Source organism: Topomyia yanbarensis, chromosome 2, assembly GCF_030247195.1.
Source record: "Topomyia yanbarensis strain Yona2022 chromosome 2, ASM3024719v1, whole genome shotgun sequence".
Lineage (NCBI taxonomy): Eukaryota > Metazoa > Arthropoda > Insecta > Diptera > Culicidae > Topomyia > Topomyia yanbarensis.
The window spans coordinates 157,478,561-157,501,528 of record NC_080671.1 but is presented as its reverse complement, the minus strand read 5'-3'; the positions used below and the strand labels follow the sequence as shown (position 1 = coordinate 157,501,528).

General features: G+C 39.1%; 2 protein-coding genes across 3 annotated transcripts in view; one reads left to right on the top strand and one right to left on the bottom strand.

Annotated features, from left to right (window-relative positions):
- Positions 1-235: 235 nt before the first annotated feature.
- The window catches only part of LOC131681860 (FERM domain-containing protein 5), a 38,705-nt gene continuing 15,972 nt past the window's right edge, over positions 236-22,968 (top strand). The window contains exons 1-7 of one of the 2 annotated variants that reach the window (XM_058962925.1): positions 236-584; positions 1,216-1,320; positions 1,495-1,537; positions 15,360-15,533; positions 22,133-22,512; positions 22,569-22,657; positions 22,712-22,926. In XM_058962925.1, coding sequence (XP_058818908.1) covers positions 495-584; positions 1,216-1,320; positions 1,495-1,537; positions 15,360-15,533; positions 22,133-22,512; positions 22,569-22,657; positions 22,712-22,926 — 1,096 coding nt within the window. In that variant the 5' untranslated portion in view covers positions 236-494. Of the gene's footprint in view, positions 585-1,215; positions 1,321-1,494; positions 1,538-15,359; positions 15,534-22,132; positions 22,513-22,568; positions 22,658-22,711; positions 22,936-22,968 lie in introns of both variants that reach the window. The other variant, XM_058962924.1, reaches the window with a different exon arrangement.
- Positions 21,135-22,025, bottom strand: LOC131681861 (uncharacterized). The gene is made up of 4 exons (XM_058962926.1): positions 21,931-22,025; positions 21,721-21,876; positions 21,510-21,668; positions 21,135-21,445 (listed from the first exon to the last, which is right to left on the bottom strand). The coding sequence occupies exons 1-4, from the start codon at positions 22,003-22,005 to the stop codon at positions 21,269-21,271; spliced, it is 567 nt and encodes a 188-aa protein (XP_058818909.1). The 5' UTR covers positions 22,006-22,025; the 3' UTR covers positions 21,135-21,268.

Sequence of the window (22,968 nt, the reverse complement as noted above, 5' to 3'; positions counted from 1 at the left end):
GAAAAGTAATAAATAAAAAAAATGAAACAAAAACTGAAACGAATTTTACAACCCTATTTTCAAACACGTCATCCATATTCGCTTTCGTACTGTTCGAAAAAGGACATGTTATACATTATAGCAGAATAACTGTTCTACAGTGTGAATCGTGCCATAAATTCGTCCTGTCAAAATCCTGTTGCACGCAGACATCGAAGGACCGCTGCTTGCGCCAGCAGAGGGAGTGTGAGAAGCATCAGGACGACAGAAAATGTCAGTGTCGTAAAATTTTGTGCGAGGAAAGTGAAAATTTTCGGTGCACTCTCAATACTCTTCTGTACTTTAGTTATCCAATTTTGTTCTCAACAAGTGTGCAAATCCTATGAATCTGGAAGGCCATCATTGAATACATTGATTAGGCCATCCCGGGCGCCTACCCCTCGGAAGAAATTTGGTGCTGGGAGTTCTCTGCAGAAAGTCATTACTGGTGTAATAAAAGTTAGCTCCCGCAAACTATGTTCAAAAGTCGTAGCGAAGGAAATGTTGTTTATAAGTGCACGGTTCGATTGCTGGAGGATTTGGATGTGTTGGAGTGCGAATTTCAGGTAATCTGGAAGCAACAATTATCTAACTTTATGCGAGTAAATTAAAAGCCAAGATCGTGTTCGAAGACGTCCCTGTGATTCGTTGAAAGGAAGAGTACTTGATTGAAGGACAATCTCCGTGAGAAACCTCTTTTGTGTTTTCGAGGACCATTGATTTCTGATTTATCCATCTCTTAAATCGCTGCCATGTAATTCGCAAATGATTACATGCCTGAATTCATCTTGTCTTCGTCCTTTTCCTATCATGGACTATGGCATATTCGTTTCAAAGGATTATCTATACATTCCTATATGCTAGCACATGAAAGGTGGTTACTATCAAACGATGCCTTGCGATTTACGTAAGACGTTTAAATTAACGTTTGACGAATACTAAACCAATTTCCGCGGGCGCACGTAATGCAAAACCAACCATCCATTATTTTTATTAAATTTATTCCATACCTATCTGCTATCTGCCCATTCCCGATTTTGACTATCACCAGCATCAATGTTGGTTAGTTAGGGCCATTGATCAAAAAACCGGCAGAAACTGCTGACGGCTTAATCATACATGTTCGACACTCACTGATGCTGATTGTAGCCTTCAATGCATTCATCTGTGATGGCGTTTTCATATCTCTAATTTTAGCCACACCACAAGGGCAACTTTCTACTGGACTATGTGTGCGAACAATTGGAAATCACCGAGAAGGACTATTTCGGGCTCCGTTTCGTGGACTCCAGCAAGCAGAGGGTAAGTGGTCCGCACCATTGCTGTCATCATTATGTAGTTGGCATACATTTGCATATGTATATGCTGGTTCGCTAGGTCGTCGAATGCAGCACGGTGCTTAATGTGTATTCTTTTTTCTCTATCCACGCGATGCCTTTCTCTTTGGCGCGTTCCCACCTTGTGTGGAAATTGCAGCACTGGCTGGACCTGGCAAAAACGATTATCAAACAAGTAAAAGGTATAAATTTTAGTCGTTCAAAAATAGATTCCTTGTAACGTGTGCGTTTATTTGTAGTATATTTGTGTGTCAGAAAACGATTCTTACGGTAATTTCGAGTTGTACCCGGGGGAGCGTGAGAAAAGATTTTTTTACTCCTGTACACACTGGCCATTATCGGCAAACAAGCAGGCAGTTACACCTTTTCAAGTTGCATGAAGTGCTTATAGCACAAGGATTAATATCTAACGACGCATATGTTTCCATCCATAATAAACTATGCTGATTTGCATAAAGCTCTAAATGAGATCTTTTTCGTCCAAATTTTCACGTTATTATTATGTTGATTGGGAAGAAGGAACAAGCGCTTCAGGCCCGTAGTCAGGTTTGTTTTTCGGGAGGGGCATAAAATTGAATGCATAAATAAATGCCTAGCATGATGACTCGAGATAGTCACTGATAACTGAGCGAGCTTTTAAAAGTTTATTGGTGAAATTTTTCCAAAAACAAGGATTAATTACTATAATTTATTTATATAGCCAAAAACAAAGAATTTGAATTATAATAAATTTATAAATAATGGATCTTGACAATTCCTTACGTCGCTAGAAAATACAAAGTGTAGAAGTCATCAAATCGAAATGAATGATATTTTAAATTTAATCCTTAAATGCATGATTTTTTTCTGTCGCTTTGAAAACAAATGGAGGAGAAGGATATGATATGCTAGATCACGGGAGTATGAATGAAATACATAAAATATTGTTTTTTTTTAAATTTAATTTAGCTAATGGGTTTGTTGCCAAATTGCAACATTATGCGTTTGAGCATTAAATAATTAAGTATGGAAAATGGCGAAGCAGTTTCTGTTCTTTGTGTGGCAAAATGCAATCTTACATTTAATGTTTTCTGTTTTCGGTCACCGCTTCAGGGTTAAATTTCTGAAGATGGCTGAAATTAAAAATAGATAAGCTGAAACGTAAACAGTAAGAAGAGTTTTTAATATAATCACCGAAAAACATCAATCTAAAAACGATAGCAATCTTACATTTAGTCCATTTTATGCGTGAATATCCTTAGCAGCTAGGTACATTTGTTTTTCTTAACGCAAAGATTTTCAAAGTGATCCTTTTCATCGGTGCTTATATCTTTTGAAGGGGCTGGTTTCATTGAGTCACGTCGTTTTTTGGCTTCAAGCTGTTTTTGATGGTGTGTGATGGTCTTCCTCTCTTCGATGTGTATTTGTGTTGAATCTACATAATGTGTCTGCCAGGTCTGTTAGTTAGTCAACCATGTTCATAATATTGACTTCAGTGCGTTCATTGGCATTTTCATCCAATTGCCAAGAAATGGTTACTGCCATATCTAACGTATGGTAAAACAACCGAATGTAGATACCATTTTCGGCTTTTAACTCTGATCTGCTCCACATAAGCTCCTCGAGGAACTGAATTTCAAATCTATAGACATATAGACTTACAGTGTATAATACTATGTTCAGACCACAGGGTTAAAACAAGTTTTAATAATTAGCAACAAGAAAAATGTCATCAAGATAGTGTTAAAACATGTTTTTACTCGTAGTGCGAACGGAGTATAATACTACGTTCACACTACGAGTTAAAACGTGTTTTAACGCTATCTTGATGACATTTTTCTTATTTCTAATTATTATAACATGTTTAGCTCTGTAGTGTGAACATAGTATAATACTACGTTCACACTACGAGTTAAAACGCGTTTTAACGCTATCTTGATGACTTTTTATTGTTGCCAATTATTATAACGTGTTTTAACTCTGTAGTGTGAACATGGTATAAGACGCATAATTTTAAAACTCACTTATGAGGTTTACCTTAGTGCTACACATTTGCTCATTAAGAGACAACCTTTGCTCAAAGGAGATAGCTGCCGAAAACGACTGATTTAAATGATCGATCAAAGGCCTTATTTTGTAGAGACGGTCATGATTGCGACGATCTTTAGGCTTGTGAAGATCATTGTTATTGGAATGGATCAATGAACGAATTCTTTCAAATCTGTTCAGAGTTATAGTTTTCATTATAGGGTAATTTAGGGAGAGATGCCGCACATTTCTAAAAATCGATCCAGCATCAAAATAAACCATTCAATAATTGATGAAATCCAGGCCCGCGCGCAGAAAATATTCAAGGGGGGGGGGGGGATTTCATTTTTTAACGTTTATTTTAAAAGAAACGTACAGAAACCTTCAAACTTTGAAGAATTTTTTCAGAGGCCTGGACCTAGTCTTGCGAACCAAACTAAGCTCAACAAATTGGGTAAATGTTTGTTATCTAGAAAGAGTCATCAAAAGACACCGCTGCCTAGAGGTCGGAATTGCCAAAACGCGAACTTAATTCACTAGAGGCCAAACCATCGAATATATTCACAGGGTATCTTTGGGCGAATTGTTCATAAGAATATTCTCCACAACCTGATAAAAATTAAATTAGGCATAGCTTACTACGATCAAACTAAAAAAAATTAACTTTTCATACTGACAAGGTAGAAAGTTGGTGTCTTCGACAAAGTTTTAGAAATGCCCGTAATGAAGAATTTTGTTGAGCTACTTGAACTTGTAGGACTTCAGGTTATCGATTTATAAAGCGTTTTCTAAGGCAACCCCCTTAAATTTAGTTTTTTATTATAACTTTTTCCACTGTGGCTTATCGTGCGTCCATTCTGAAATAATTACGAAACATCACTTATTGTTATCCATTACTTTGGTAGGTATAACTGTATAACATTATGCGTTAGGGCCATAATGTTGCCATTTGGCAACAAACACATCTTACGCTTTATTGAAAAAATGTGATGAAGATTTTTATAAAATAACACAACCTACACACCAAAAAAATCTGAATTTTATCGTTGACGTAATTCTAAACTAGCCACAATCTAACAAGCCGTAATTGACAAAGCGACGGAATATAACAGTGTTCTGTTTAGTTTTACATGAAAGATGTACTTTCCATGCGCAGTGCGATAAAATTACATCCTTCAACATATTAAACAAACGCCGTATGTAGAGTAAAATTACGAGTCTCGCAAAATTCAACGACATGTAAAATTGAAATCAAACGTAAAACTATGTCATTTTTGATGCTCGTATATGTCATGGTCAGGAGATGTAAATTTACACGATTTTTTCTAGGTGTGTAGAATGAGAATAAACTTACATTGGTGCTGTAATACTTTTTAATTGGATAGTAGTTTGCTTTTGTGCTTGAAAATTTATAAATTTTAATTCTCGACACAAAGCAAAACGTTTTTTTTTTCCTGTTTATTTGACACGGCTCAATGCGTCAGCATAGCTTAGCCGTGGGTCTTCAATATGTTAAAATTAAATCAGGTTTCAACTGCCCATCGGGTCTTATTGACGCAGTGCTGCTGCGTGTTGAGATCCTCTTCCTTGGTGGTGAAACATTAGGTGCGTTGTCTGCCACACCTTGGGGTCATTCGGTCCGTCTTCTCTCGCGTTTTCGTTTACGTCCATGTCGTCATCGTTTCTGGTCGGATGTTCTTGTTCGTTTCTTGTACTTACGGGTCGCTGTTGTAAATCCTCAGTTTTTGATTCTTTGTTGGTGGTGTTGGTTGTTGGTTTGGAGACAATCGGTATAATCGTTGTTACTTGGATGTTGGTAATGGCAGTTGGTTTAGTGGTACTGGGCGCGATCGTTGTTGGGCTGGTGTTTGTTACTGCCCGGTCCGCAGTCGTTAGTTTACCAACCGGTTGTGGTTTAGCATACGATGACTGTACTGCCTATAAAAGCATAAGAGTCCCATATGGATTTTTGACGAAAATGAGTTATCTGTTGGATTGTATTCTGTATCACCACTGAATCACAATGAACAAATAAGATTACATGGTTTGTTATGAAAATTCCGAAAAAAAATACCAAAACATGGTTGTCCCATCCATAAGGCTCAATGAGAATGTAAATCTTCAATAGTGTTTTTCTCGGCTTGCTGTTTTTCAGCATGGGACTCTTATGCTTTTATGGGCAGTGTATACCGCCTTTGGTCGTATCAGGTGGCATTTCATTAGCAGTCTCTGCGCAAGGTTTTCCGTGGTGTAGCGGCTGATATTATTGGCATGTAGAAATCTGCCCTGGGTATTGTGGCTAGTGCTCGTTGAGAATATTCAACACCTTGCAGATAATTACCTGTGGGGGTCAAGTAGGAGGGAATAGATGTTGTCGGACGCATTCATTAGATGAACGCCAATGCGAAGTCCTGGGAAACAAATCCTCCAAGTATCTTCATTAACACTATTCACCTCTCCGTATTTTGACATGAGTTGTTTGATAGCAGCAGAACTAGTACGTGGTGCCAGGTCATGTAGCTTTACTTCAATACTTTCAACATCTAAATACGTTGGGATACTGTATAAAATACATTCGACGACGTGTTTCAAGTTGTTCTGCGAAGCAAATGATTCTGTTTGACTATTGTTATTGAACATAATCAGTACCGTATGGCGTAAATGATGGAACTGCACTGCATTAACTTCTGCTATGTTGGGCTTAATTTTTTTTACTTTTCCCGCCGCGGCATCACTGTGCAGCGGTTATTTCGAAGGTGTATTTTTTATCGTACCAGTTCATGCGTGAGTGTTCCTAATTTGGAAATAAAAAAAAACTCTGACATTTTTGGATCAATATGTCTTTGGACGCGGAATTCCCTCTCGTAGGTTGACGGGTTTGACGGTACTGCAAACATCTTCAAGCATATTTGAGCAGACAACTGCTTTGAGATGGTTATTGCATTACGCCTCGATAGTGGTGTCCCGAGGAGACCGAGAGGGCTTATGGGCCTTTTTTATGTTTTGTGTTATTTCATACTCTGCACCAGCCCAAACCAACAGTCAGCTAAGGGCCTGTGCGCACTGGCGCGGCCGATTGGCGGGTCGCCGTGGATTGACTTTCTCTGTTTGCAGACATTGTTCAACAGCTTAACGGCAGTCTTTGTGGGCACGGCTCGCAGTGGAAGTCATTGTGTGTCGATTTATCGGTCGACCTCGTCAACGTGCACAGGCGCATTGGGGTTGGACGGAGAGATGGTGGAATTCGCGGACGGGGGAGGCGGTTTTTCCGCACCGTGTGTCGGGTTTTCATGGGAGTCGGTCAGCAGTACTGTAACAACACTCTACATGCGCTGATTGATTTTTGTGGGGATCTGGCATGCGGTGTGGAGGGGAGCTGCTTTTTTCGTTTGCGAGTTTTGCGCATTCTCTGTCCAACCTTAAAAAAATAAAAAAAAATAACAGTAGAACCCTATCAGTTGTGTTGTGTTGTAATAATTGTTTTTGGTACTAGTGTACAGTTGTGTGCTAGTCGTGTGTCTATCTGTGTATGTGGGTCTTCTGAGTATTTGTGACATATGGACCAGGGAATGGATGCAGAACTGGCTTATATGATCCCTCTCCTAGGTTGTCGGGTTTGACGGTATTGCAAACATCTTCAAGCATATTTGAGCAGACACCTGCTTTAAGATGGTTATTGCATTACGCCTCGATAGTGGTGCATCGAGGAGACCGAGTGGGCTTATGGGCACCAGCCCAAACTAACAGTCAGCCAAGAGCCTGTGCACACTGGCGTGGCCGATTGGCGGGTCGTCGTGGAATGACTTTTTCTGTGGGCTGTGTTTGCAGACATTGTTCAACAGCTTAACGGCTGTCTTTTTGGGCACGGCTCGCAGTGGGAGTTATTGTGTGTCGATTTATCGGTCGACCTCGTCAACGTGCACAGGCGCATTAAAAAAAATAACAGTTGAACCCTATTAGTTGTGTTGTAATAATTGTAGTTTTTAGTACTATTGTAGGATTGTTGTGTGCTGGTCGTATGTCTATCTGTGTATGTGTTCGTCTGAGTGTTTGTGACATATGGGTCAGGGAATGGATGCAGAACCGGCTTATATGATAGAATAGTGGGTAATCCTTCTTTGGATCACTTTTTATCGTTGTTCAATTCGTGCATTCGATTCGACTCATTCGGATTGGATAAATGAAGGTACGATTAATTTACCGACGCACATCAATCATCCATTCCCGGTCAGCATAGCATGAGAAACTTTTAACGGAATGCAATTGTCGTTAATAGTAAATATATATCATTTTCTGGCATTTAGACGATTCCAAGTAGTTTTATTGCATGTTACATGTGTGTTCAAATAATACTCAATAATAATACTAACTCTTCTCTTTATTTCATTTTGTTTTATTTATTTTCGGTCTCATGCGTCACATTCCTATGATGACCTCTCCGAGTTCATTCATCAAAAAAGGGTAACATTGCTGCCAACAATGACTATTCGCTACCACCAGACGTCGCCAGGTTTTAGAAGAATTGAGATGTACTCTCATACTCAATTGAATCAGATAAGTAGGAACGACCAAAAACTGCAAGTAGCATATTACACATGTCTTATTTTAACACATTAAATATTATTTGTATTAACTTATTATTTACAGGTAACACACATATCTCAACACACAACACTTCCCATACACACGTAAACATTCAAACTCGCAAATATACAAATGCTCGACAGGTGACTGGGCCAAGTGCATTCACTCTTAGGATCTATCATTTCGATGATCGCCTCGATTCTACCAAACAAGTGCACAATTAAGCTGATTTAAGCTAGTCTCGTCTGGTGAATGCATGTAACCTGGAAGCCCCAGACACGAGAGGACGAGACGGACAGATGACGGACAGGACTTGACGGGGCCTAGTTCAGAGTTTTAGGCATTCTTCAATGCACGGCTAGCGACATAAAAAAAGAAAGGATCTGCTATGTGTGGTGGTTGGCTATTTAAGTATTGGTAGAGTTTGAAGTACTAATGTATGTCTTTCATGTGATGATCATAAATTCAGTTGTATCTTGTACCTATCTAATCTATTACGTCTCTCCTATATTGTCCTTTATTTCTTCTTTTTGAGCCCTATACTGCCATTCTACACCCGCCTTCAGCTGGGTCAGCAAAGATGGTGATAGTGAACGTCTTAACACTCACACATTCTCAAACGCGGTCTCAAGCGGGAACCTACAAAAATGCCCTCGCGCACGCGATTGCGAATCGATCACGTCCGGAAGTCTATTCTTGATCCTAGAAGCCTAGGTCCATGCCTTCAGCTGGACCAATTAAGAAATACGCCCATACCTATTAGACAACACGTCTCATGGCGACATGACCGGGAACCCTATCGATATAAACGATCCCACTCTCTGCCAGAATTCTAACCGCGCACCGAAAATTTAATATCAGACTCACGGTTTGCGCGACAATTCTAGAATACACGTTACAAAATCACGTCAGCGCACAAACGTTAGTGCCCCTCGCGATTTTCCAAGCAACCTACGCCCACGAACTCGCAAACATGATTACACCCCGGTGATAAGGTGAAAATCTCAGCACTCATAAACTTAGCAACACGATCTCAAGCGTCAACCTACAAACTCCCGCGCTAGCGCCATCATGAATCGGGATCGTCCAGAAGACTCTATCCTCGGTACCAACAATCTAGGTCCTTGTTAATTAATAAAAAAAATAATAAAATTGAAAAATAACTCCCATATCCACTAGACAAAACGTTCCATGGCGACATGACCGGAAACTCTAGTAATATGGGGTAACTATCTCCCTGTCAGAATGTGATCCGCACACCGAAAGCTAAAGGTCAGAATGACGGTCCGCGAATATATGAATGGCCGCAGGGTTTCAAAATCGAATTTATACACACGAAGTCACATACACGCGAGCACACGCGACAAACACGTCAACATACGAACGCTTTAGCCCTTCGCGATCATCTACGCACACCTACGCCCTTGATCGCGTAAACTTGATAACACTCCGGCAATTGTGTGAACGTTTTAGTACTTACGAAGTTACAACCGCGGTCTCAAACGCGAACCCGCAAACGCGCGCGATCATGAATCGGTCACGTCCGGAAATCTTTAGCCTTCATTCTAGCAATTTAGGTCCATACATTCAGTTGGACCAATCAAAAAAAAAAAAAATAAAGCTCATATCCACTAGACCACGCGTTCTACGGCGACATGAATGGGAATTCTAATGATATGTATAATGATATGTAAGAACCCACTTTCTTCTGGAATCTGAACCGTACACCAAAAATAAAAAATTAAGTATCAGATTCACGGTCCGCGCGCGATCATTCTAGAACACACGCGAATATGCGAAAGGCACACGGTTATGAAATAGAATTTATACACGCGAAGTTCATACACGTTAGCACACGCGACATACAAACGCACACGCGATCGAGCACGTTAACGTACAAATGTTCGAGCCGTTCGCGATGATACACGCGATCGCGAGTCCATACGCCCGCACATGCCTGAACCGTACAATTAATATCACATTCAGAATCACGGCCCGCTACAATTGGCCTATTGCAGTGTTTTATTGGGCGACATTGCCTGTCTCGTCTGCAAATTGTAGTATGTGATTCTGACGGGGAGCCCTTCCGAGAACCTAGCTCTACAGCTCCAGTAGGACAACTCTCGAAAAAAAATATGTCTTTGGACGCGGAATTATGTGTTTCTTTTCAAATGATAACTAGAACAAGGACGTGTCTTGGCAAACATTCGTGGGCGTCTGATGTAGAGGGCAAAAATAATCGACTTCTTTTTTATCCGCTTAATTGTTAGTATTGAACGTCTAGAAATGTCTTCCGCAATCTCGGTGGCAACGCTGAACTTCTTTTGTTTTAAACAGCCACGCGTATTTGATATAACACATGTAGATTTCAATCTATCGACAACAATTTTCGAAAAACTGACGGCGATAAAAATAAAGTGTAAACAATACACTCTAAACTACTGCAACCCAAATTTTCAAGAGAAAATACGCAATGGGTTATTTTCTACTGCATTTTTTTCGTGATGCAATTTGATGTGGGACACCCTTTAATAGCGTTTTTCTCGAAACCGCGTTCTCAAATTGGCGAACACGATAACACAAAAGCTAATTATCAAATTGACTTGATTTTTTTTTATAAAAATGCACAATATATGTAGCCTGTCGATGAACCACAGAAAACTGAATCTCCCTATTATTTAAAAAATATTGAGAAAGGCAAAAATGAGCGAATTTTACAGTAAAATATGAGACTTTTCGGTTTTCATGAAGCCATTTTCCGAAACTCGAACTTTTTTCCATTTTTTTGTGGTTCATCGATTACCTACAAGTCTAAGCTTTACAAAACTTATTGAATTTCCCGTATCAGACAATTTTATCGAGAGTTATCGTGTTCGCCGCAGCGCTTCTCGACTTGGAAATGGTTGGACGTTTACTCTTGATACGCCACATATAGCTCTGCGTTACTGAAAATATTTTTTTGTTGTGCATAATGAATGTATAAAGCGATCCTAACATTACACAAAAGATCTATTGTTGCCTTGCCTTCAAAATCGTAAAACAAAATAACTTTCGTTTTGAGTTCTTTACACCAGACGCTTCCCTTCACTATTAGCAAATTTTGCATAAAAATCGCAAAATTGACATATTTCACATCGCACAATAGTTCTTACGAAACAGTATTTATTTGTTTATTTATTTATTCTTATTTTTCATCTTACCTGTGTTGGTCTACATGAAGTGTTTCTAGAATAGGAAAAGCCCATTTCAGGATACACTTCAGAAGCAATCCTCAAATGGGCGTAAAAACCCATCATCCTTTCAAAACTTTCACAGTTGATTACAATGATTTTACACTACAATTAAACATAATCACATAGTACACAGTATTGCAAGAACAAAAATTACAAATATTTCAAAAATGGAATCTTAAAATCTAAGTCAAACTTCTTAGTCTATTTTTGAAAACATCACAAGATACAGAAAAGTCAAAATGGTCATAAACACTATTAAAAACATTACACATCGCCCTAATGGGTTCGTTCTGACCGTACTCTGTGCGCTGAAATTCCAGTCTTAAGAAGTTATGCGATCTGAGATTTCTAGGGGGCACATTGATATTTATTTGTGAGAGAATATCTGGAGCATCTATTTGACCAGTTAATCTTCCCAACAAATACTGCTCTAAATGTGTTCCACCTTTTCGCTAGGGTTTCCATATCGAGCAGACGACAGCGATCGATGTACGGTGTACGAACTAGTGAAAAATAGAGTGCCCGTAAACAATATGGATCAGTGAATTCTTTGGCGATTCTTATAATGAAGCCGAGATTTCTATTTGCTATAACATGAGAGTAATGATTTCTGAATGTCAGTTGTGAGTCCAGGAGTACTCCGAGGTCTCTGATAACTGTCATTCTCTCTAGCGATTCCCCTGAGATGGTGTAGCTCCAGAGTATTGGATTTTTTCTGCGAGTAAAAGATATTATGGAACATTTGGCCACGCTGAGAGCCAGCAAGTTGCGACTACACCAATTACAAAGAGCATCTAAGTGTCGCTGTAGTGCCACGCAATCTTCTATTGACTGCACAATGAGGAATAGTTTGAGATCATCAGCGTATATAAGTTTACACCCTGGAGGTATAACATAGCAAACTTCATTGAAGAACAACGAAAAAAGCAACGGTCCTAGATTGCTCCCTTGAGGTACTCAAGACAAGTTAATGAAGCTGTATGACTCGCTATTTCCTAATTTTACAGATAGAGAACGATTTACGAGATATGATTTAAGCCACCCTGTGAAAATTAACGAAGCGCCCAGCCGCTTTATCTTTGCCAGTAGAAGAGAGTGATCTACACGATCGAATGCAGCCTTGAGATCCGTGTATACAGTATAGACCTGAGATCCAGCTTCAATATTTTTAATACAAAGCGAAGTGAATTGGGCTAGATTAGTAGTTGTCGATCTGCCTGAAAAAAGCCATGTTGATCCTTCGATATATATGCTTTAGTCTCACGAAACAGCACGTTTCCTACTAATATCTCAAATAACTTTGATCCAGCGCAGGTTATGCCACGATAGTTAGCATTTTGCTTATCACCTTTTTTAAAAACGGGAAACATAACTGATTTTTTCCAACACACGGAAAACGCCGATTGCAACAGTGATTGATTGAAAATTAGCTTTAAAGGCGTACACAATGCGCTTGCGCATCTTTTCAGTATAATGGAAGGAATGCTAACTGGTCCTGCTGATGTTGAAGACTTTAGCTTTCTCATGGCAGTTAAAATGTCTTCGTCAGTAAATTGGATATTACCTACATTAATAACATTATGAGGGACATTCTGAAGGCCATATTCCACCTGAGTGGAGTTAGCCGAGTCCTTTTTAAACACACTCGATAAATGTTGAGCGAATAGGTCACAGATGCCGCTTGGAGTGCTTGATGTTTCACTTGCAAGGAACATACTGGAAGGAAGCCCAGTTTCTTTGCGTTTTCCGTTAACGGAAGACCAAAACTGCTTTGGATTTTGTTTCAGGTTTGATTGGGTTTGTGCTACGTGTCTTGAATAGAGGAACCGATTATATGTCTTGTAACTGTTGCTAGCTTGAATAAACTCTCGTTTTGTAATGGGGTTTCGTCGCCTGGTGTAATGCCGAAGCGTAGCTGCTCGCAATCTTTTCAGCTTACGTAGCTGACGATTGGACCAAGCCGGTTTTGGTCGGGGACGTGGTGCGGGAACTATTATTCTGAATAGCTGTTTCAGGACCAGTGAAAGTTTTTCTACGGCAACATCTACATCGATCGCGGAATTTAACAAAGTCTCCCAATCAATTGCCTGTAGTGAACTTTGAAGCATAGAGAAATCAGTCTTCGAAAAGTTGAACTCCCTGACATCCACAATTTCGTCAAAAATAACCAACTGGGGACAAATATGCGTTACTAGAAGAGGAGGATGATATGCGTCACAGGCAACTAATGGCTCAAGGGCTTCTGAAACGGCGCAGTTAATAGAAGCTTCTTCATTTACGAACAGGAGATCCAGGGTTCGATTTCGTCTGTTATTTACGGTACACATTTGCATCATGTTCAATATAGACATTCCGTCCAATAAGGCAATACTCGCTCTCGAAAAGATAGATTCAGAAGGATCTGGAAAGGCATAACCGGAGGGTGTACTCTTCCAAAGAAGTCCTGGCTGATTATAGTCACCAAACAGTAGATGAGCCGTGTTGGGTTGAATGGAAGTTGCGATGTCAAGTGCTGAGTCTATGTGCTTCTGAACTTGCGGAATCGGGGGGAATGTATACCACGTCTACACAAATATTAGTATCGCGCCCGCGAATATCTACCCATAGTTGTTCGAGATCGTTACAATCAGTTCTATGTTTGGACGAGAGCCGGTTGGAAACTGCAATAAGCACACCACCACCACGTTTTTTCGCTGTACTGTCTGGATTGCGATCATTACGGTAAACCGTGTACCTTGGGCCGAATAACTGGATCGAATGGATTTGATCATTCAGTCACGTTTCGGTTAGTAGCATACCGTGTATAATGTAGTAGCATACCGTGGGAAAGATTCGTTGCTCTTCTTTCCAGAACAGTTGAAAAATCGAAAATCGGCTGAAAAGTTGTAACGGAAATAATTTTTTGTGCCGAAGGCCCAAGAATTTATTATAATTTTTTTTTATATAAATTTAAGTAGGTGGGGGCTTCAAATCATGACGATAAGCAAAACAAATTGGCCTGAGAACGATCGTGGAAGCTGTACATGAAGATGCTGACGAAGATTGATTGTGTGGTACAGGATGAGGAAACCTACGTTAAGGTAGATTCTAAACAGCTTCCTGGATGACTTTCACGACTGCAAGAAAAAAGGTGGCAGAGATTTTCAGACATATTGAGTTGTTGAAGTTCACAAAGAAATATCTCGTGTGGCAGGCTATCTGTTCCTGTGGCTTGAAGAGCGACATGTACATCCCAACCAGGAACACCAACCGCGATATTTATGTACCTGGAACAATTGTTCCATTCTGTTTTGGCCGGATTTGACATCTTGTCATTACGCAAAGAGGCCATGGAGTGGTATACCGTGAAAATCTTCCAGATGGTACCCCAGGACATGAACCCTCCCAACACGCCAGAGCTCTGCCTAATAGAAAAATATTGGGCAATTGTCACGCGGAACCTCAAGAAGACGCGGAAGACAAATATCAGCGACATGTTACACAAGGCAAACTGGTGTTCTGCGGCGAGGTAAGTGGCCAAAGAGGTCGTGCATGATGGGAGGAGTCAACTGAAAGGCCCACCAATTCGCATTGGCTAAAAAGAAGGCTTGAGGTAATAGTTTTTCTTTACTCTGTATGAATACAGCTTGTTTGACCAATTTTTGCGTCAAGTCCCGTAGTGATAGTTCGAAAGATTTTGGGATCATCTCCCAGCCACACAGGAAATTCTAAACGTTGTAATATCTGGATTACGATGTTGTAAGGTACTTTGGCGAAAACTTCTGAGTATGTCAGAACATGGGGGACAGCTATACGTATAGCGTATTTTTTCTCAGACGAGTTTTCATCTACAAATCTATTTGAATTGGTCCAACTATTTTCCAATTCCTTCATTTTTCTGCAGTTTTCGCAATGTAAGTAAACAGTTTATTATATTTTTTTCAATTTTATTATGCTTGGGAGTGTGAAACGCGTGCTTTATGTCAGCTAGATAGGAACAGGTCCTGGACACTTAAGTAATGAATATGAAATTGAGAGTTTAATCTATCTTTTATTTTTTCGAGTGTATCCCTTTAAGATATTCAAATTAGGTTTTTTGGTTGAAAATGATTTGATTTTCGCACTTATAAAATGCACCGTGTAAAATGTTCCTGCTCGTAGATTTTATTGGTATTAAACAATAGATATTTATTTTTTGCAGATGTGGAGCCCCTCATACTATCCTTCCGCGTAAAATTTTACCCTGCCGATCCCTGTCGGCTAACGGGTAACGGCAAAGTGATGCTATTTCAGCAATTAAAGCGGGATCTTCGACATGGACGGTTGTACTGTTCAATTGGAGAAGCCGCGGCGCTCGGGGCACTCATCGTGCAGGGTAAGTACTTAGTATGCATAAGCTCACTGAGAAGCCCAATCAATTGGTGCCAAATTGTACATCGCGAGTCCAATAATGGGGTAGGTTAATGACGTTTGTGGTTACATTTCCTTTTCGGTTATCGTAGTTTCTGCCCAAATGCAAAGGGCAGTTTCGTTCATCCCGTCCGTTAGTTTTATTTCTGTCTGCCAATGTGCATTACCGATGGCGAATCCTTCGAATACTCTCATGTCGAGTAACCCTTCAGTGGTTGTATATTTTCCCTGGAAGAATATAAAGATAATGCATTGTAGTACCATAGTTCTGTGGTAATCTTTTTGGAGGTTTTAAACCAAACAGCAAAAAAGTATCAATTGTCAAAACCCTTGCTGAATTTGTAAAAAATAGCTCAATTTTCTTCACGGCCGTTGGCGTTTGTGCTTCACCCCACTACAATCATCGGCACCATAGACGTGTAACTAGGAATACCGAGCTATTAAAATCATTTGCAATTCCAGCAAGGCACTATTACTAAGCATAATATAAAGATTAGTTGTAACATACTTACAATTTGCAAGGGACACGTCAGTGGAGGTGAGAAAAAACCCATATGTGCTCTGATGAGATGATTGTCATTGTACATAGGGCAAATGTCTTCAAACGTGATGGTGTCAAAGTGCTTGCAATTGGTTTTGTCCATGTCACAACGATTGACCGACAAACTAAACTAAAATTGAGTAAAGAAATTATTGTTACAATGTGAACATTATGTTAAACTCCACAAAATATAGCAATACCGCAATAGGTGGTTTAACATCCCGCAAAACTTCCATCATCACTGAGATTGCTATTGCCTGCTTTTTTCCGTCGATGCGGGTGTTATTGAATTTGACGGCACTATTTTTGAAACCATCGCATAATTTGTATTTTTCCACTTGATAGAATTTTGCTGCCTTTGAAATAGATACTTTATTTATTATAATCTTTACCGAACTTCACACTTGGTATACCTCAGTATATGAAGCACAAATGATCCCAACTAGCGCTAATGACGAATAAAATTGTAACATTTTGATTTTTTGACTGAACACTGAACGCCGTATAGGGTCATTTTATAGCAGGTGAATTTCGAAACATCTAATTTTTCGCTCTGGTGGATATCATAGGTATCATCGAGCATTTAATTATGTGTAGGCGTTTGCCAATGGGTAGATGTTATCAGTAACGTTTTATTTCGTGAAAGGTACAGTGGGAAATAGAATTCTATTGGACGGCATTTTGGAGGCAAACTAATCTACTACTATCATTTGATCAGAAGGCTTGGCTGTTTGAGTAGTTGTCCTGCTGTATAGTATTATATATTTCGCTTTTCTTTCAATTTCTTATTTCCATTTAAAATATGAAAAAACGATTTTAGCGTCAAAATGATCGGTATCCAATCGTTGGATGGACTCCGTACGGTGTTTGATGGAAGGAAACAAAATTGGTTTACGCTACACTTTTCGAAATTATGCTAAAACGCCTATACGTAGCTTCAACGTCAACACTCTCTCTAATAATATACGAGAAAAATAAAATGAATTGAGTACATTATTAAAAATGGAACTATATTAGAAAATTACTTCAAATAATGTGTAACACGAAAGCAATTCTTAGAGCCCTGGATTTTTTCTCGTTTTATGTCAAACAATCATTTTTCAAAGTACGAGTTACTGAATCTTTTAAAAGAGTCGATTCATTTTAGTGAAAGAATCGGATAGGTTCACTCACCAAACTGAATCGTTTTGCCCATCTCTAGTCCAAATAGCACTGCATAATTCTTAAATTTTGGTGCGCCCCATTAGGCATAAATATGTTAGGCATACGGATGTTTGGCATACATACTTTAGGCATAACGGACGATAGGCCTAAATACGTTAGGTATAATGGACGTTAGCCATAATATACGTTAGGCGTAAGGGACGCAGACAGAATGCTGGGGATGCAAAAACTCAACTAGCGTTAGACGTGCAGTCGATAAATTGCATATAACTAAAATAGTTTCAAAACTCTTGTTTAATCTTGGTAAAAAAAGATGAGAGGTTTTATGCCTGTTGGAGAGAGGGTTTGAATGATGCTAGGTTTCCCTGCTCCAAATACAACAAATAAATAAAACAAATCAATCTCATTTGTATTAAGGTATGAATAACGCACATTAACATAGATGAGTCCTCACATACATTCATTTTTACAAGGTAAAATGTGAATGCTTCTATTACAAATTTAAAAGGTATATCCTATTTTCAAACCCTTCCAAAACCCTTTCAGGAAAACAGAATTAGATTTCATCAAATTAAACCAGAGTTTGAGAGCTTTTAAAATTTCGACCTATTTCTTCGAATTAAATTACATTGCCCGTTTTACCCCATTTCCCTCGAAGTAGGACCAAAGTCCATCCCACATATGTACGCTGAAATTTTCATCAAAATTTGAGAACATCAATACGACCAGTGCAAAATTTTGAAAAGCTAATGCTTTTGAAGATAGCTTCGGCTTGTCTTACCCCACTTTCCTATACCAAATGAAATGACCATCATCATTACTAATTCCGATCTATTTTTTTAAACTTCAGCTAATCGGTGCATTTAAACATGGCTCATTAAATGAGTTACTCAATCTTTCGATTTCAGTTGTTTCAATTTCTGATTCGAAGTAGTGGTAAGATGTTGCCCAAAGAGAGAATATTCTGGATTGTTTTCTGCAGTTCTCTACATTACATATTTTGTCAAGCGGCACAGGTATAGTTTATTGCCATTGAATAAAAAGCAAAACGATTTAACACTTTCTAGATATATAATTTTTATCACTTGGAATACATGAGAGCTTGTCGCGATGGTGTCGTTTACCCGATCAATTTAGTCAACTGCTCGTTTCGTTCATTTGCGGATATGCTTGTAATGAACAGTACTATTGAAGTAACCGAAGACATTGATGGGTCTTTAAAAGTACCAAATTGTATTATTATGAGTGCAAATATTTTAATAATCTTATTTTCAGCATAGCGTCGTCCTCCACCGTTGCACGATGGATTTGACTTCATGCGAATTCTTCAACGAGTTGAAACTAAATGATGTATGCCCATTGCTGAACAACTTGAGCAGTTCTGAAAAGTTCGTAGGAGGTCCTGAGAGGGGACTGAGATGTCCGGTTAAAAAGGTTGAAACCGTATAGTTCAAAATTTGAACGCTACATAAAAAGTCGACTTTAAAACCAATAGATCAGATTGTAAATTAAATTTAACTAAGTCACATCTGTTAGGCTAATACATTTTTGTCAGAAATAATATTATATTAATGCTTCCAATTGTTTTAAAATCCTATACCAAGCACGCGGCTGTTTAATATCATTGTACAATAAATAAATAATTATACAATGACACTAAACAGCCGCGTTCCACTTTACAAACAGCTATTCTTTACAAAGCACACACACACTTCATGGGATATAATTTCGCATGCAACATACTCCTGTTAATTACCTAACCTTACTTTCAGGGTACCTATAATTTCGTGAACCAGATATGGGACATTAGTGCTATAACTTTACTACCTACAGGAAATAACCGATGGCGTTCAAAAACTACTGTTGTACATAGCGACACGAAACGTCTCGTGTACTGTCTTGAGGGAGCATCACGTATAATGAGAGCCAGTCGCAAGAAATCTAAATCAAGTAAAATGATGGGTTCCATATAAAAAATCTAAATGTATGTTAACATTGTTAACCTGATTTATTCGAATTACAAAATTGTGCAAAAAATTAACATTTAAATGTGGTTTAAAGGGGTCATCTACTTTTGAGGCCAGAAACTAAGCTGTTTTTGGGGAATAAATTGCAAAGTATCACTTAATAAAATTTTGATTTTTTTTTTCATTTGGAAGCTTATGAATTGTAATTGTAAAACGAGAAGGAAAACATTGCGGCCGAGTAAGACTTTTCATAACAGTATCGGCCAGATTTCAATAATATTCAGTAAAACGGCCGCTGTTTCCCGTGACAGTTGTTCTTGTTTTGCAAATTGTAAAATTTATGTAACGATTTGTCAATTTATGTTTAATTTTTACATATTTTTTAACATATTAGAGAATATAAAATAAAATGTTGCAATTTGCTCACGAGAAAACATAGCGGTAGTTTTACTGATTTTTTTAAAGAAATATTGAAAAAGTAGCAATATTTTCATGAAGCTTTGAAATTAAAATCTAAGTCAAAATATGTAGCTTCAAAACTAAAAATAAAACTCAAAATCTACTCAGTAGATAGTATAAAAGTTATTCACAAAAATCAGCTTAATTTGAGCCTCGAGAGTAGAGGTCCACCATAAGTTGTCTGTCAACTGATAATGGGTTCTGAATAAAAATGACATTTTTTCAGTCATGTGGTTTAAAACAAAAAAATCTGAATTCAGTATTTTTTATTAAAAAAATAATGTTTGTTCTTCAAAAAAAAACGTCAATGGATATTAGAGAAGGGGCCCTGGTTGCCGTACGACGCAACTTAGTCGAGATGCAACCACAAGAGCGCTGGGCGGCACTGACGTCTATCTTCCGGACAGAATTCCGGATCCTAGTGGTCAACTGCTTCGTATCCTTGTCCCGTCAATTATTTTTGTACACCGGGGCACTGTGGGAGCCGAAAAAATCCTCAATGGGACGGCACTGGGGCAAGTTGGTCTGGTTCCTTTCTTTCGGCACGTACGGTATCTTTTTCTGCTCAAGCTACTCCAGCTTCTTCTAGGCGTAATGGGAAGACGCCTTGTTCAGCCAGAAGACGCACTTCCCATCCACATGAGGCAAAAGAATTTACTCAAGACATTCCTCCTATTACACTTGTTGATTAATGACCGGAACGTCCGGCATGAGCCACGGCTTTGAAATCCATCTGACCGATATGGCGATGTACAGCATAACATTGTTTTCAAATTTATGCTTAAATTTATATTTTACTTCGGGGGGTGTGGCCGAGTTGTCGCTGGAATAGTAGCTGTCATTTCCTGGAATGTGGGTCTTCGAAAGCGGAAAGTAACTTTCGTCGTTCAGCACGAACAACGTCCCGCGGTAGTTCTTCGTCATCCACTGGCACTGCGATTTCACGATTGCTATCTGCTCGTCCGTGTACTCGGGGAACCGAATCTTCTTCCGACAGGTGGTGTCCTCCATCTTGATGGTTTGGTGAATCAAGGTATGGGACCAATGATATTTTCGCCCGGCGTCACGCAAACTCGTTTCGTCCGAACAACTTTTTCAAAGCTCATTTCTTCTTTTCGTCATTACCTTCGCTGAAAGGCCACTACCGGCATTCTGCTCCACACTTAGGTATGCCAGGATCCAGTAAACTGTACTCACGAGCACGTGTTCGTCTCGAAAGTGGTCTTCCGTAAACTTTTTTCCACGATAACCATACGTTTCATAAAATTGTACAACACGCTCGAGGACGCAATCTTCGATTGAACTGACAGCTCCCGAGCGAAAAGAAACATGCCACCCAGTTCTATGGAGGCCAGAGAGCAATTCTCTTGGAGAACAAAATACGCTCTTTACTTTAATTACAGAATTTTTTATTGAACACCCGTTATTTGATGAATAGTGCTATTGCGATGCGCACGACATCGCCATATTTTCCGCTATTGTTAGAAAGTTAATGTTCAAAAGACAAAGTTTTCAAAATGTTTATCTGACAATACACTTTAAAAATAGTTATGTATAATTTGATATAACCTAGAGAACTTTCCTGCTCCTAGATCTGTTGAAGCGCACCTTTCCCGCAACGCAGTATACGATACGTTGGTTCTTCACTTGCTCAATGATGGTTTTGGTATTCCAACGATAGTTTTCGGCAGGAGCTGTAAGTATTCTACTAAAGTTCCATTTAATGTTTGTGAACCGGTAGGTTCCCTAAAAAATTAAAGCCAGCAGATATAATTTTTCTAGAACAATCATTTTGATTTTTAAAGTTTACTATTTTGACTGGACACTTTAGTTTCTTCTCGTTCGTCTCTAAGAATGCTCCCATAAATGTTGGTTCGTCAAATGACGGGCAAATGTCATCCTGTACCAACTCATTAAAATATTCACATGATGAATAGTCCATTGTGCATCGATGAAGAATAACGCTATGCTGCAAAAAGACTGTATTAATTTCCATATACTTTAATGAACAGGTTTATTACTTTCAGTGGCCCTTGAATATCCTCAGTCACTTCCAGTGTGCTATTCATCACAAGTAGGCTCGCTTCGTTACGGAATGAATAGTGAAAAGAATTAATCGGATAAGTTTTCCCGTCGCGACAAGCTATCATTTGATTAACATGAAAGTATTTATATATCTAGAAGATAAAGAAAAAATTAATGCCAAATCAATAACATATGCTGTATTTTACGGTTGTCGAAAGGCAATTTATTAAACAAAATAAGTAAAACAATCCAATCCATAATGTTTCCTCGTTAAACGACATTTTGCGACTGGAAGGGCCTATGACTGTTACAAATGGCGGAAGCAGAAAACGTTTAATTATTCTCTATTTTGTTAGTTACATATCAGATGAAACTAATGAATACTTGCGTTTAATTTCTCATTTGCAGATGAGCTGGGTGATTTCGACACCGAGACACACCACGGGGAATACGTTTCATCAATGAAAATTGCTTTACGGCAATCGGAGCAGTTGGAGAAGAAAGTAATGGAGCTGCATAGAAAACGTGAACCTGGTCAGGATGCGGTAGCTGTTCTAGATGAATTCGTTGGGATCGCAAGGAGCTTGGAAACTTATGGTATCGATCCTCACCCTGTGAAAGACCATCGAGGTACTCAGTTGTATTTGGGTATTAACTTTTCCGGCATCAGTACCTTTGCTGCAGGACGGAGAGCACAGCATTTTCGATGGCCAGAAGTGCACAAGATCAATTTCGAGGGCAAGATGTTTATCGTTCATCTTGCGTACACGGACGATCGGCGAGAAGTGGTAAGATGATCGCTGTTTAGTATACAGGAATGTGACTGACTTAATTTTTCACTCAGAAAAAGCATACGGTTGGATTCAAATGTCCCTCTGGATCTGCGTGTCGATACGTCTGGCGATGTGCCATAGAACAAATGTTATTCTTTACGTAAGCATGTTAGAATCACTGGAGATTGCATAAATTTTAAACTTGTTTCGTTAGTCTTCCAACAAGCCAACATGCGGCGGTAATGTCCGGCGGAGGGTTCTTCTCCTGGGGTACCAAATTCAAATACTCTGGACGAACGGAGAGAGAAATTCTGTCGGAATCGTTGAATGCCCTACGTCAGCAGAAAATGAACACCAGTCCCAGCAAGAGGAAAGCACAAAGTGTCCCGGCAACACCTTCAAGCCCTCAAGGTGATTTGGCCGAAATCCGTAAGTTACGTAAGTACTGCCTAAGTAGACCAAACGAGCACT

Excerpts from the sequence above, each read along its gene's own strand:
- LOC131681861 (XM_058962926.1), bottom strand. The coding sequence starts at position 22,005 with ATGTCGTTTAACGAGGAAACATTATGGATTGGATTGTTTTACTTATTT. Across the intron at positions 21,877-21,930 it reads TAAATTGCCTTTCGACAACC|ATATATAAATACTTTCATGT; the intron begins GTAAAATACAGC and ends TTTATCTTCTAG. Across the intron at positions 21,446-21,509 it reads TAAAGTGTCCAGTCAAAATA|GGAACCTACCGGTTCACAAA; the intron begins GTAAACTTTAAA and ends TTAATTTTTTAG.